The 15,464-nt window shown below is 28.2% G+C and overlaps 2 protein-coding genes across 2 annotated transcripts in view; one reads left to right on the plus strand and one right to left on the minus strand.

The window, feature by feature from the left end:
- The first annotated feature begins 7,680 nt into the window (after positions 1-7,680).
- Positions 7,681-12,027, plus strand: LOC148232001 (sensory neuron membrane protein 1-like). Its single transcript, XM_088191208.1, has 8 exons — positions 7,681-7,895; positions 7,968-8,125; positions 8,199-8,349; positions 9,030-9,281; positions 10,430-10,647; positions 10,719-11,004; positions 11,324-11,452; positions 11,520-12,027. Exons 1-8 carry the CDS (start codon positions 7,779-7,781, stop codon positions 11,832-11,834), a joined length of 1,626 nt encoding a protein of 541 aa, XP_088047334.1. The 5' UTR covers positions 7,681-7,778; the 3' UTR covers positions 11,835-12,027.
- Positions 12,028-13,296: 1,269 nt separating this feature from the next.
- Positions 13,297-15,464, minus strand: part of Ugt50B3 (UDP-glycosyltransferase family 50 member B3) — a 31,612-nt gene continuing 29,444 nt past the window's right edge. Inside the window, exon 6 of the mRNA XM_088191567.1 lies at positions 13,297-13,995. Coding sequence (XP_088047693.1) covers positions 13,487-13,995 — 509 coding nt within the window. The 3' untranslated portion in view covers positions 13,297-13,486. The remainder of the gene's footprint in view (positions 13,996-15,464) is intronic.

Below are 15,464 nucleotides of genomic sequence, written 5' to 3' on the forward strand. Positions count from 1 at the left end.
ACAATAAAAATATAAATTACTATTTTGCATTTAGCTTACATTTTTGTGACTACGTGCTTGAAAATGGACCGAACCGAAATAAGCCGATTTTTTTCCAAAGAAAATAACGGTTTATCTGGTTTTCGGTTCAGCTCCGGTTCGAAACTCTGCTTAAAACCACAGACAATATATGTAAGATTTGTGAGAAATGTGTAATATGTGTAAGAAAAAAAAGCAAACTCACTCTAAAGTTTAGCTCGATATCATTAGGAGCGTGAATCGTAAGATCTTTCTTAAGAATAATGAGAAAAAAAAGGTTTAAAAACCTAGATGCTAGTTAAACATTTAGCTTGAAATCTTACATAGATATGTATTAAACTGAAATCTATTCAAATAAATATATTTATTATTATTACGAACAACTAATGTATGATGTATATATATCTCATATTAATCTGCTGTTATATACTTGTTCATATATATGTACATATTTATGAACAAATCAAAATATTTATGAATTAGAGAATAGATAATATTATAATGAATTATTCAACTATAAACAAAATATCTAAGTTCTGTGCTTCTATGATTATGCTATCTTGTACATGTATGTACATTTATTTTTGTATGTGGAGGCTACAAGGGCTGTAGTATGGAAGTTACATATATAAAATAAATATAAGAATAATACACCTGGTAGTAACAATGCAAACTAAGAGCTGATAAGAATCACATGACCCAAGTTGACTAATAACTTTGGGAAAACTCTGAGAAGGCTTATAGAGAGTTTTAATTAAACTACTTAAAATATTCTCAAAAACCTCCTACCGCATTTTAAAGCTGATCAAAGTCGCCAAGACCCTCATTCAATACCACAGGACACAATTTACAACACTAGGCACATTTGCGAGTGTAATACAATGCAACAGTGATACCTATACATACATATGTACACAAGATGTTTTTTCTATATTTGATTTAGATATCCAATGTAGAATCTAAACGCGAGTAAAAAGTACATTTAAATATAATATGTACCGTTATATCTTAAACAAACATAGTGACATAGAATATCGGGAATGATAAAAAACCAGCCATTTGCATTCAATTTTGAATTCAGAACGTGGGTATGTATAATACATATGTACATATAATTTACATGTATCGTTCACTTATTCGTTCATATACGTAACATATCGTCCATATACGTAACATATAAAACGTTTATAAAAAAATACAATAGTAGGCTTTTTGTATTTTATTTATTTAATAAAAATCATATAAATTCTAAGCAATTATTTTATTTAATTTAGGTGAAAAATTGATATAAAATTTTATGCTATGGACTTAACTACGGCAATTAAAAACATTTGTGAAGTGGTAGTTGATTCATAAGATATTCGTCAACATTAAAGATGGTTTTAAAAAATGCGAGCGCAAAATTACGTTAATAATAATAATCCTGAATGACCAGTAAAAATTTACGATGATGTCTTGGCTGCAGAAATGGAAACAAACCCTACTCAAACTATTCACCAACTAACTAAAACAGTGCGATTATTATAAATAATTAAAAATATTTTTTTAGTAATGTATCGAAAACTTTAAGCTTAATCTTTTCCTAAAAGTAATTCGACACTCAAAAAAACTAAAACTAGTTTTCGAGAATTCCTTTTCTTAACCTAAAGAAAAAACAACTTTGGATTGATACTTTAAAGAAAAATACTTTAAGGGGCAAAAATAATTTGATTCAATTTTCAATCTATGCTTTGATATTTGGACTTCAATAGCCAAAATTTCTTAATAACTATTGGGCAGACATAAATAAATAACATAGACCATTTTCTGGTAATGCATTCAAGCTTCTTCTACTATCAACAAGTACGGAGCTAGTATAGAGAATATTTATTATTTATTTTTTAAAAACATATACCGTGATAATACCATTTTAGTTCCAGATTTTAAATAATAACTTACATAATTTAAACCTAATTTAAAAAATACTTAATATAAATTTGTATCTTAAATTTTGTCTAATATTATTTTATACTTTTAATGTATGGTTCAGAAGTTATACAAAAACATAAAAAAAAATATATTTATTTTTTCAATACATTTTAGATAAACTGCAAATATGCAAGTTCTTGGGATTAAATAATGATGCTGCGGAATGATGCATTAAGAACGGTAACAGTAATAATAGCATGAATATAACTGGTTGATATAATATTTTATATATTTAAAATAGCAATTTACAAACAACATGTATCATTTATTTACGTTGTTTGTAAGTTTCCGTTTCTGAAAAATTCATTTCAGCAAATTGCAATGATTCGACATTTTTGCAGTTTTAAGCTAAAACATATTTGTGAAAATAATTTATTTCAAAAGTTAAAAATATTTTATAGTACATTAAATTTTTGGACACGACGTTGTGCACTACAAAATTTGTATAAGACATTGTATATTTGATTCCATCATTACAATTTTCATACGAGTTAAGTTAAATTATTTTTTAATATATTCTTGGCAGTCCTTTAAAATACTCATTTAATTTATGTTTGTTTATTTAGGATCTGCCATGTTGCTATCTCGTAAAAATAAAAATAAATTAATTTGTAATCTATATATAATATTATAGATTAAATTAATTGATTGAATGGGCATTTTCGAGATTCGTGCATATAAAATAAATATCATAAAAATATGACAATCGCAAGCAATCCAGAATAATCATATATAAATACTACATTAAAATTTGCTCTGTGTTACATAATTCATCATTATAGGGGTTTTCCTTTTTATTCTGTATTTTTACAAAAAAAAAATTTTCACCCGGTCAGTCAATTTTAAACATGGGAATTTTAATACTTTAGTAAACTCATTAAAAATTACCTCAAAAATTTAACATGTTTTTTTAGCATTGTTTTATTCAAGATCCTGTTTGATTATTTTTTTGTTTGTCGAAAAAAAAGCTAAAATATTACATTGAATTTCGAATCAAATATCAAATAAAATTTATTGTATTATATAATAATACATAATATAATATAAATTTAGTGTAATATTTATTTAGATACCTGTGGCATCAAAGAAAAAAGCGAGTATCGAATAGAAAGTACTAAAAAAGTAACAAACAAAATTAAATTTCTTAAAATTTCTATCTGAACCAAAATAGTTATCAATCAGAAACACGCGTAGAACCTGAATATTGTATAGAATAGTAAGAAAATCTAAATATATTGACATTATTGCAACCTATGATGTTAATACATTTGGAGAAAATCGAATCGAATGGTTTTAGAGCCAGTTCCGAAATTCATGTTGATCACCCCAAAGAATAATAATTAAGAAATTTACGTTATTTTGTAAACCTTTGAAGAATGTGGAAAAAGAAACTGAAACATAGGAAGAAAATTCACAATTGAATATGAAATATGAAACTGTCAATTTTAATAATCTAACCACATGAAATACCACATGAAACATGCGGTTTTAGAATCATATCAAATCAGTGTTAAAATAATAAGTGAAAATATATAAAGGTGTCATATATTTCATTTTCTAAAACCAAGAAATTATTTAGTAATTTGGTTGGATATAAAAACTAAAAATCTGAACCTAAATATTATTATTCATAATAATTTATTGTAACACATAAATAATTTCATTACGTGGAAACTATTTAAAAGGGGACTTGAAAAATGTGGTTTGATTGATTTTCTTTTAATCGCATGCAATAAAGAGATACTAAAATAGAGAAATATTTCGACCAATTTTGCGCTGAAAACAATGGCACGTTTATAATATTAATGAAGCAATTTGTGAAATATTTTTAAATCTCATAACATTTGTGAATGAATTTGAAATCACCTTGATAAACGTGCTAGATTCTCATATTAAATACCATAACAACTATTTATCACCGTATATTCAAAATTAACTATTACATATATTAGCTTCGAAATACTATAAGAAATTCAGCAGGCAAAATATTATAGTATAATTTTCGATAGCACTCCAGATATTTAATATAAAGCTTAATCAACAGAAATTATACGATAAGTTGAATATTCTAATGGAATATATATGATGAAAGAAAGATTCATTAATCTTATAAGCATGACAAAGAAACACGGAGAAGGAATTGCAGCTGAAATTAAGAAAAAAATATATCGAAGATGGGTTACTAGTCGAAAATGACAACGGAATAAATTTGGCAAATATTAAGAAAATATGTAGATGTACAATCTTTAATAAAAAATAATAACTCGCTCCCAAAATATTTTCCATGTTGCTCGCACAGTATAAATCATTAGGTGTGTATACAGTATTCGTAAATGTTGACATTATAAAGTTTTGCAATACTATACAAGGACTTTTCATGTACTATTAAATGGGATAAACTATCATCTGTTATTAAAAGTAGTCGCAATACGAGATAGTGCTCTAAAGCAAATGCAGTAAAAACAGTTTTTGAACAATTTAAAGATATCGTTTCAGTCATGAGAAATATGAAAGACGACGATTCTTTTATTGACTCACATTCGCTTGCCAAATCCCTGTACCATTATATATATATATAATTATAAGTTTCCTATATTTTTTAACCTCTTGAATCTGGTATTAGATAAATTAAATAATATGAATATTATATATAACTTTAGAATAGAGAGAAAAATATTTATAGATCGTCGAAATCGGTACAAAGGCTTATCGATAATTTTAAATTAAATTTTCTAAAAGGTTGTTGACCTTTGTTATAAATTGAACATTCACTCCAAGCCAGATAAAATAAAATATAAAAGAAAAAAATGACAAATGAACTTACCGATGATGAATCGCCGAGCATAGATTGTATTAAAATGTTTCACAGCGTTATAGATGCTGCAATGAAACATATAATACAATCGGATGAACGCTTTTACTGCATTGCGAAAGACTGCACGGATTTCGAAAGAGTTTCTTTTAAACCTGGAAAGGCTTAATTTCAACAACAATAGAATAAATAAAAAATGGAATTCTCTTGTTAGCGGCATACACAAAAATATTCAAATATGAGTTCATAGCGAACTTAAATGTTTTAAATACAAATTTAAAAAAAAAAGTAAAGACCTCGAGTACTACTTATCATATGGATACTTTGAATGCACTGAGTGAGTGGGATTTAGAAGAATATTATTCAAGTATAATACAAGATGCATATTTAATATATTAAAAATATGCATATTTTTAACAATCCCAGTGACAATACCCACGGCTGAAAAATGTAAGCTTTATTTTCTATAGATATAAAATTATTTTATAAAATATAAGTTTATAGTTTTTTCATTTTTTTTATATACATTTAGACACTATTTTATATATTTATTAGTATTTTGGATTTGTTTATCAAACTAAACCTCTAGAACTATGTAAGCAAATTACATTAAATCAGCTAGTTTCAGGATAATCTATATTTCGTTTTAAAAGCATAATGCATTAATAATAATAATAATTAATAAGACTTACAAAAGAAGAAAGAACTTGAAAAAATGTCAAGGACTAACGTATGGAAAAATTGCTTAAAAACTCTCACGTTATAAATGTCATACGTTTCCATATAATGCAATGACAAGATAATTGAAAAACCTAGCATATTATCCACTTTGCTGTCCTTCAATAGTTACAATAATTATAAGGCATTCTTTTTATCGATGCTTCATTATCTACAATAACCGTTAATTTGCATAAATTGCAATAAGCCCTACTGAATACATTATAAAATAAGTTTGTATTATTTCCGGATATTTCAGATCGATAACTAAAATTGTCTCATACGAACGTTATTTCAGTTTAATTTTTAGTATATTATTTAATATTTTCTTTTGAACAAATTAATCGGTGACAGATATTGTAAACCATTATGAAAAATACATTAAACTACGTTCTTTAGATTAAAAGAAGAAAAAGGAATAGTCGTACTGAAGGCAATTAAACAAAATTAATATATATTAAATAATGCTGCTGACTAATTTCTGATATTGTTCTATAGCCAACTAAGAAAATAAATAAACGGATGTCATTAAATAAAATAGTTTAGAGAGTACCTATATTTTGAGAAATGTCTAAAGAGCAACTAAGTATGATTTTGTTTAAATTTATTTAATTGTATGACATAGAGAGTAAAAGTATACGAATTCAATAAATATACTAGATAACTGGCTTTTAGTGTTATACACATTGAAAATTTATTTTAATTAAAAATGTAGCAGCAATATTTAAAAACACTAACACAAATTATTTTAGAATATACATCAGGCACGGGCGGTGAGATACTTTCCCTCTCGATCGCTCGCGTGAGTGAGAGATAAGGACATGCGGTCTGCATGCCCTTATCTCTCACTCAATCTCGTCACTTAGCACGCGAGCGATCGAGAGAGAAAGTATCTCACCGCCCGCGCCTGATATACATATATTTTTATAATAAATTTCGTTCCACGATTTGCAAAAATGTATTACACGACAATATTAAATTCGTATAAAAAATTAGGAGTTTTTTGCCAATATTATATATTTAATTTTAATACAATACAACTATAAAAGTTTTTGATAGCATTATATTTCGATTGTTTTAACTGTTTTTATATACTTCTTAACATTCTATCTCTGAAATGTTTTATTTTATTTTTGATTTAAAATTTGACCATAATGACATATTTTTTTCAATTCGTCATGATGGACATTATACAAAAAATAATTTAAAATGCAGTAATGGTGCTCATCTAAAATAGATGAGCACCAACCCACATTATTTTTTTCAGCTCCTCATAGCTATCGTCTAAAACATTATTGTACTTGGAAAGTCGATATAGATAACATATGTAGACCTGGATTTTAGAATCAAGGTATTTTCTCACCGCCTTCGAAAGGCATAAGATGTAAGTGACAGTGGATTGACACAGATGAAATGCGTGTTGTTATACTAGCTCTTACCGACAGTAATTGTGGATCTTTAAAAAATAAAAAATATGTGCCGAAAGAATGGCAACCAGTCTGAAGTTTTCGATTTATCAATTTTGCAGCACTGTCATCATGGAATGTGCACACCATCAAGAGCCGACTAATCTCCATAATCTTCCGGGATCACTAATAATAAAACTTTCACATTTATTAGTATTTTTGCATCAGAATGAGATTTATTAGCTTAGGTCCGCAAAGCTCAAAACTTTATTAAGGCGAGCAGGTTTCTTGACGCTTTACAAAATTTGTGAAAGACATGCTTCCTTTCAAGCATTGCGATAATTATCGCTAAATGTCAATTTTAAGTTAATTGCTAGAACAGGGCGATAATTATCTTCCGGAACGATTAAGTAATCGCTCCATTGACGTGGACCCTAACGAAAACGGCAGATTCCCTGGTCTCAATTATTTAAAGCTTCCAGTTGATTTATACTGGTTCATAGAGTTGTAATACAATTTTTTCAATTAGTATTTATCGGGAAATGTAATTAAAATACAGCATAAAGTTAGTAAAATGTGAACAAATACGAATTTGGTTATTTTTTTTTTTTGATAATTAATGAGAACTTACAATTTAAAATAAAATACAATTCCTTGAAATTAATTTGAAGAAAATGTTTTACGCCCCTGTCTATGAAAACGATTGCATATGAACACGCTATCAGTTGCGAAACAAATCACCAATTGAATGGTCACTAAGACTAAATGCATTAAAATCATTATATTAATCTCATATAAATTATTGATTCAAACCTTAGATTTGGCAGTTATTCTGGATAAATACAATTAGAAAAAGCATGGGGAAATTAGATAAAAAACAAAAAATCATTATCGGGTCAGTATGCGCCCTTTCGTTTTCGATATTTTTCGGATTTTTGGGTTTTCCTAAAATATTGAACGTGATGTTGAAAAAGGTGCTTTCTTGCTTTATTTTAGTGTTAAAATCTAAAAACAAAAATAATTGGTTATGTATTTTTTTAAATTAGCAAATGTCCTTAGCGAAAGGAACGGACTTAAGAGATATGTGGATCAAAATACCCTTCGCTCTGGACATAAAATTTTATCTTTTCAACTACACCAATCCCGAAGACGTCATGAAAGGGAACAAACCAATCATTAAAGAAATCGGACCGTTTGCTTACGAGTAAGTTTCTTAAAAATATAATTTTAAATATACCGATAATATTTTTTTGTTTATATAATAATTTTAATAATAGTGAATGGAAGGAAAAGGTTAACGTAGAGGACCTCGAAGAGGAAGACGCGATTCATTACAACAGAAGAGACGTATTTTTATTCAACAAGGAGGAAACAGGACAAGGACTTACGGGAAACGAAATAGTCACAATACCCAATCCCATTTTGATCGTAATAATACATGCATATTATTTAGTTTAAAGATGAAGTCAGTTGAATTGCAAAAAAATGAAAGATAACTTTTTTATAAATATATACGGCGGAATCCTTAAGTATTTTGAGTAGGCCTTATTAAATAAAGTCGGAATAGCGCAGCCCATAAAATCTAGACTGGTAACTCAGAAGCCACGGGCTCGAGCCACGGCAGCAGACTCGTAATTTTATTTATAAAAATGTGCAATTATTAAAAAAATCAACCGAGCTGCAAAGTGACATATATTTATTATAATATAAAACACACATAATAATAATTTATATTTATATATATTATACCGATTCTCAGTTTTACACTATGATGGTTTAATACTTAGGTATTCGTTGTGTCTGATTGACTTCTCCAGTAGGTATAAATCTACCCCGTATTCTTCGTGACGAACTCACATTTTTCTACATTAACGACTCCAATAACGTCACTGCAGTAAATAGAAACAAGTTGCTGATTAATTTCAACAACAGATTTTTATTTTGCCCAGAAAAAAGACAGATCACTCATTAAGCTTCGTACATGAAACAGCCATTTTTAGCACAGCATTTATTCAACTAAAGCTTATCGTATAAATGGATTTGCGAGTGTTTCACTTCGATTAATAAATAATATTAATAAATAAGTTTTAATAATTTATCACTTCTAGGCGATTGTTCAAATGACACTAAAACTCAAGCCCGTTATGATTGAAACAGCTATAAAAGCAGTGGAAAGCTTATTCGACACACCAGATACTTTTTTTTTAACTACGAAAGTCAAGGACATACTTTTCGATGGAGTGAATATTAATTGCGACCGTCCAGATTTTCCGGCTAAGGCTACGTGCTCATTATTAAAAAAGGAAAGAGCTTTCATACAACATGGAAATAATCAATTGAAATTTTCTATATTCGGACATGTAAGCATAAAATTGATTATTTTCTTTAGGAAATAAATAAAAACTTTAAATTAATTCTAAAATTACGAAATTTTATATTTAATAATTAGACAGGAATATATTGTGTTGTAATAAATACATTTTTTAAAAAAGACACTAATGAAATGTCTACTCTGAATAGACTTTTCACTTGAATGTAGAGGTTTTAAAAATCTTAAATTTATTTTATAAATTCCATGTATACTATTTAATATTTAAATATATTGAAGAGTTATATGTTTACAGGCTTTGTTATTTTTGACATTAAAATTAAAAACTGATATTTTTTTATTATTCTACTTTTTTAAACTGTTAACTTTTTAATTATTATCTTATCTTATGAGATTTTAATCACTGGTTTTATTTGGGTTTCTAATAAAATCGTATTCAATGTCAAAAATATTAAATTTAAGAAGAACAACTAACTAAATTTATCCTGAAATTCAATTTTATTATAAAATCTGTAATATTATCAGTTTTCTAAAAATTCATTTCATACAGTAAGAAATCTTTTTTGTCAATAAATGCATATATTTTAAATTCCATTCAATATGTTTTAAGAACCACTGGAAAACCGTTAGATGTTTTAACAAATAAAATGGTATCCTTTTTAATCTCGGTAAACTCTCTTTAATATCTTTAAACAGATAAACACTTAAATTTAGTTTTCAGCACTGTTATTTTTTAATTTCAACGTTGACTTTATTTTTGGGCTTTAGTATTTGATTCGTGAAAATATTAAATAAATTAATAAAAAAAATTATAAATCACACAGCAATTCATTAATTAATAATTAATACGTCACAGTTTCGTCTATCATTTAATTCTTAACAGTTCGTATTCTGTTGCGCCCGATTGTCGAAAGAATATTACACCCCTTTGGAAGTTCCTCAATGGTCCAGACTAGCACATCTTCTATTCTCGTTATTCATTAATGATATAAATACGGGATTTACCAATTCCAGTGTTAATTTAATTAATCAAAAAATAATCGATTAATTGAAAGTAAATGTGCAGAACGAGGTATATAATCGTATTTGGATTATGTTTTGATTTAGTTTTTAATTTTAATAAAAAAGTCATTAAATACACTTTTTTAATAATATACATATAATACGATTCACATCTAGAACAACGCGACAATAGAAGAGGCGAAATTTAAAGTGGCAAGGGGCATTAAAAACATAATGGACGTCGGAAGAGTGCTAGAATTCAACAACAAAAATGCCCAGACCTTCTGGAGTGGTCCCGAGTGTAACGAATTTGGCGGCGGAACTGATGGAACCGTTTTTCCACCTTTCTTAACAGAAAAAGATGACATTGTGACATTCTCGCCAGAGATTTGCAGGTAAGATAACAATAAATGCAATAATCAATAGTATATCAATATATTACAAATATCTGTTTGGTGCATTTTAGAACGTTGTCGGCTTGGTACGTGCGCAAGTCTTCGTACAAAGGCATAGCGACGAACCGATACGTGTCGAATTTGGGAGACTTGGGCAACGAACCTAAATCGCAATGCTTTTGCGATACCCCCACCACGTGTCCTAAAAAAGGACTCATGGACCTCACCAAGTGTTTGAAAGCTCCACTCGTGGCCTCGATGCCCCATTTCTTATTCACGGACCCTTCGATTCAAGATAGCGTCACTGGCTTGTTCCCCGACGAAGAGAAACACGGAATCGATTTAGATTTTGAACCGGTATGAAGTGACTTATGTTGACAGTAACGCTTACTTTTAAATATAAATATAATGACGCGAAAAAGTTGTGATTGCTTTAATCGAGCTTCCTTCTTATATTTACACACGTCTCATCATAAAAAGCAAAAATAATCATTGTGAAAATGTGCAGATACATATTTCTTTGTAATGTGGCGAAATAATAAATACTATTATTAAAATTGCATCGCTGTTTTGTAAGATGTTACACAATTTTGGTTTTCCAAGTTTCTAGGTTTAAATTAATTTGATTGTAATTAAAAAAAAATAGTTTAAAACTAAATTATCTAAATATTTTCAGATTAGCGGCACACCAGTGCACGGACACAAGCGTCTGCAGTTAAATATAATTGTACCAAAGATCGAAAACAGTCGACTTTTCAAGGCAGTTGCTACCGACTGTCTTTTACCCATTTTTTGGATTGAAGAGGTAGTGTTTCTTTATATTTTTAAATTAATTTATTTCATTTACTTTTCTAATTGAGGGTCACTTTTAGGGTCTCGCTATGAACAAAACGTTCACAAACATGTTAAAGTACCAATTGTTTATACCTTTGCGAATCGTCGGTGCTCTCAAGTGGCTTTCGATGATTGGTGGTTTCATGGGATTTGCTTATGTAGGATATTTGAGATACAAGAATAATATTGTAGGCCTAAACGTTTCTCCTGCAGAGGAAGAAACTAAGACGAACGTTGCTAATAACTTGAATGATGCCAATAGGAAGAAGCAAGTATTTCCAAATGCAAAGAATCATCAAATCACAGTAAATACCATACAAGGCAATTTAGACAAAGGAGATGTATTTAATTAAATAAAATATTTTCATTCATAATAGCGAACTCAATAAATCAACCTAAGTAAAACAATATTTATAATGTAATCTCGAAATAAATGTAGTTTTTTTAAATTACGTTTAAACAATCAATCTTATTTTGGTTGTTGAAACCTGATATCTTTTGTAATATCTGTATTAGTGCAAACCTGAACTCCACATTTCAATTGAGCCCCAAAATTACCGATGTTATAATTTTGAACGAAATTGCATGTTATTTTGATTACCTTAAAAAGAGCTTCTGGATCTTAAAGCTGGTCGCCTTTTCTCGATCATTTGATAGCCGGAGAAAATAAATAGGAATTGTACGTCAGCAATCGTCGTAGAATACAGTAGTTATCCAAAAAACAGCAAAACCTATTTCAAGGCCCGAGTTAACTGTATAAAAAAAAATTTTATGTGTTTGGTGGGATTGCAAAGGGATTGTGTATTACGAAACTCTTAAATCTGGCCAAACAATAACAGCAAGTTTATATTATACATGTTTTCATTATCTAGCTAAACATAATATAAACTTGCTGTTATTGTTTGGCCAGGTTTAAGAGTTTCGTAATACACAATCCCTTTGCAATCTCACCATACACACAAAAAAGTATGCACTATTTTATTATTTCTACAAAACGACAATGTGCGTTTACCTTTTTCTCCAAACCTTGCTCCTTCCGACTACCTTTTATTTCGATCGATGCAACATTTTCTAGATGGAGAAAAAATGGAAACGATATTATGCATGAAATCCTCTTACTTGTTATGCTAATACAATTAAAAAATGTCTGAGAGATGGGATAATAATTAGAATAAAATTATATTTAAAAATAAGCATTTTGAATTGATTTTTTTACATCATTAAAAATATGACATTGATTTCAGGACTACCCAATATATAATACTTTAAGAACCACTAAAATAATAATTTAATTGTTTTTTTCAGCAGCAATTAAATTTCGTATGAATTTTTAATATATATGTAGCTTTTAATCAAATACTGGGGTCACTTAAATATTTTCATTCAAAATATATTAAACTTTCTTCATGTTTTTATAAAATAAACGAAAACTTTTACTAAGACCAGATTTTTGTGTCTAGCCTAATAAAAGAAGATACTATGACTGTCCTAAGACTAATTACACACATAAAAAAAACCCTGGTATTATACACTATAAACTTATTCAATACATGTTTCATATTTATAGTAATACTTTTTTTGTAAAAAAAAATAATATTAAATTAAACGCACGACAATATTTTATATCATGTTTTATTTCATATTTACATTGTACCTTGATGTTATTAATATAATTAAAAATGTATTTAATACACATAATATGTGATTATGTCAATCATATTGCTTAATAATTATTAATAACTTATAATCCAATTAAAATTACTGACTAACAATATCATATAAATAATAATATAATATTTATAAAATATCGCTTATTATTTGTATTTTACCGTACAATTATTTTTATTTTAATTTACAACGATATGTGATAATTTTTATTCTCTTATATATGCATCAAATAAATATGAATATATGTATATATTTAATTTAATAACAAAATTTCTCACATTTTAAACCTGCCCTAAGACTTATTTTTAGTTTTAGCGATATACATATAATCAATTATTCAGTCTTTTTTACTTTTCTTCATCGACGATATATAATCTACGAAGTACCTCAGCAACGATATAATCATCGCCATCGTCGCAGCAAACGCTATTATAGCTGTCACCAACAATATGCTTATTGTGTCTATAGAGTAATATTCTATGTAATTAAGATTTCTAGCCGGCGATAATAGATGTTTTGCGCCCTTGTGTCTAATAACATACTCTGTCCAATATACAGCACGCTCCAGAGGAGACTCTTTTTGGTCTTTAAGTAAAATTTGCCGCCTAGCCAAGTCTCTTTTGTATTTTGGATCGTGGATAATTTTTATGATGGCGTTAAACAGCGAATCAGATGTCAATTCATGGAACTCCAACTTTAAAGCATATCCGTCTTTTTCTGCTTTGGCAGCGTTGGACTCATGATCGCAAAAAACTGGCATAGAAACTACAGGAACTCCGTGGAACACTGTCTCGAACATGCTCAAAAGTCCGCCGTGTGTCACGAAAGCTCTGATTTTGGGATGACCTGAAATAAACACATATATACATAATTAAAATCGCTATGCTTTATTTTATTTAATTAAAATGAAAACGCAGTACGAAATTTTCGTATATTTCGTCTACATAAAAAAGTTCGAATATTTATTTGCCCGTTAGGCGTAAAATTTCGCAAAGTTTTACGTGAAAGTAATTTAGCAACAAATTTACAATCTTGCAAATTAATAACAACCGGTTTCCGAGAAAATATGGAAACTGGTTCGCCATTGTCAATATGCTCACGTATGTTAATTACGGACATTTTCATAAACCATCGGATACAATTCTGAAATACGTCCTCTTCGCATAAAATCTCTTCAAATTTTATATCGAAGCATCTGTATGAAATACAGTGATTTAATTCAGTTTTAAATAGGAATATGGTATATCTGCTTATTAAAAATATTAAAATAAAAAGCATAAGATAAATAATATGTAAATATGCATTATGTGATAACTTGATATATGAATCTCTAAAAATAAATTTAGTAAATTTACACCATTAAGAGAAATCTATAAACTCTAAATATAGGTTCTCAAAGTGGGCAATGTTGTTTATCGGTGGGCGATGGACGAAACTCAGTGGGCAATGCTGGCTCTAGAGGAATTTGATGATAGAGGAGCTATGGAAAGAGATGGAGAACTGGGCAAATAGTTTTATGTTCAAAAAATAATGTTGTGTAAACTTGTCGAGAGAATTTTATATTTATAATAAAGTAAATATCTTTTGCATAAAATATAATACACTCTAAGATCTTTTTAAGTGGCTGCTTAAGTCATTTGTTCCGGGTCCCTATGGGTTAAGCCAGACAGTGGGGTACTTACTTATTTTGATTTTTATTTAAATTGCGAATACATTTTTTATAAAAAGTAATTTTTATGTGTAACATTTAATATTAATAGTAAATATTCATTATAAATATTATTTTTAATTTTATAAATAGGATTGCATAAACAGCAAAAAATAATTATTTAAATAGCAAAAATAATATTTTCGTTCTTTGATATTATACAAGAATGTGTGAGTATTTAAACTTGCTATTCTAAATTATAAAATTTCACAAGCTACATTAATATTTTGGCATAATTAAAAAATATTAGCATTGCTACGTTACAATTAATTATTTAACGAGATCGAGTTTTCCAAGGGTGGGCGGTAAAAGTGGGCGATGAGACAATTAAGTTTGAGAATCTATGCTCTAAACAAACACAGTTTAATGATGCACATTCCGGACTATATGGTGCCTGAATTTCGTGATGGTACGAAAAAGAGTTGAACCACCACCAAGCGGAGTTAATGGAATTAATATATGTTTCAACTTATTATTTAAGTAAAATTATAGTATACTAAATATATTTTTATCAGTAAAAATATTATTTATCTGGCATATTCTAGTAATATATATATTTACATACTTATCATTATTTATTTATATGCGATTCATAAATGTGTATTTT

This window comes from Plectrocnemia conspersa, unplaced genomic scaffold (genome assembly GCF_051122295.1).
Source record: "Plectrocnemia conspersa isolate PC_06_02 unplaced genomic scaffold, ASM5112229v1 ptg000009l, whole genome shotgun sequence".
In the NCBI taxonomy this organism is placed as follows: domain Eukaryota; kingdom Metazoa; phylum Arthropoda; class Insecta; order Trichoptera; family Polycentropodidae; genus Plectrocnemia; species Plectrocnemia conspersa.

What these genes read in the sequence shown, in the direction of transcription:
- LOC148232001 (XM_088191208.1), top strand. Translation starts at nt 7,779, where the DNA reads ATGGGGAAATTAGATAAAAAACAAAAAATCATTATCGGGTCAGTATGC. An exon ending in ATCGGACCGTTTGCTTACGA is followed by an intron (nt 8,126 to 8,198) that starts GTAAGTTTCTTA and finishes TTTTAATAATAG; the next exon opens with TGAATGGAAGGAAAAGGTTA. An exon ending in TCGATTTAGATTTTGAACCG is followed by an intron (nt 11,005 to 11,323) that starts GTATGAAGTGAC and finishes AAATATTTTCAG; the next exon opens with ATTAGCGGCACACCAGTGCA.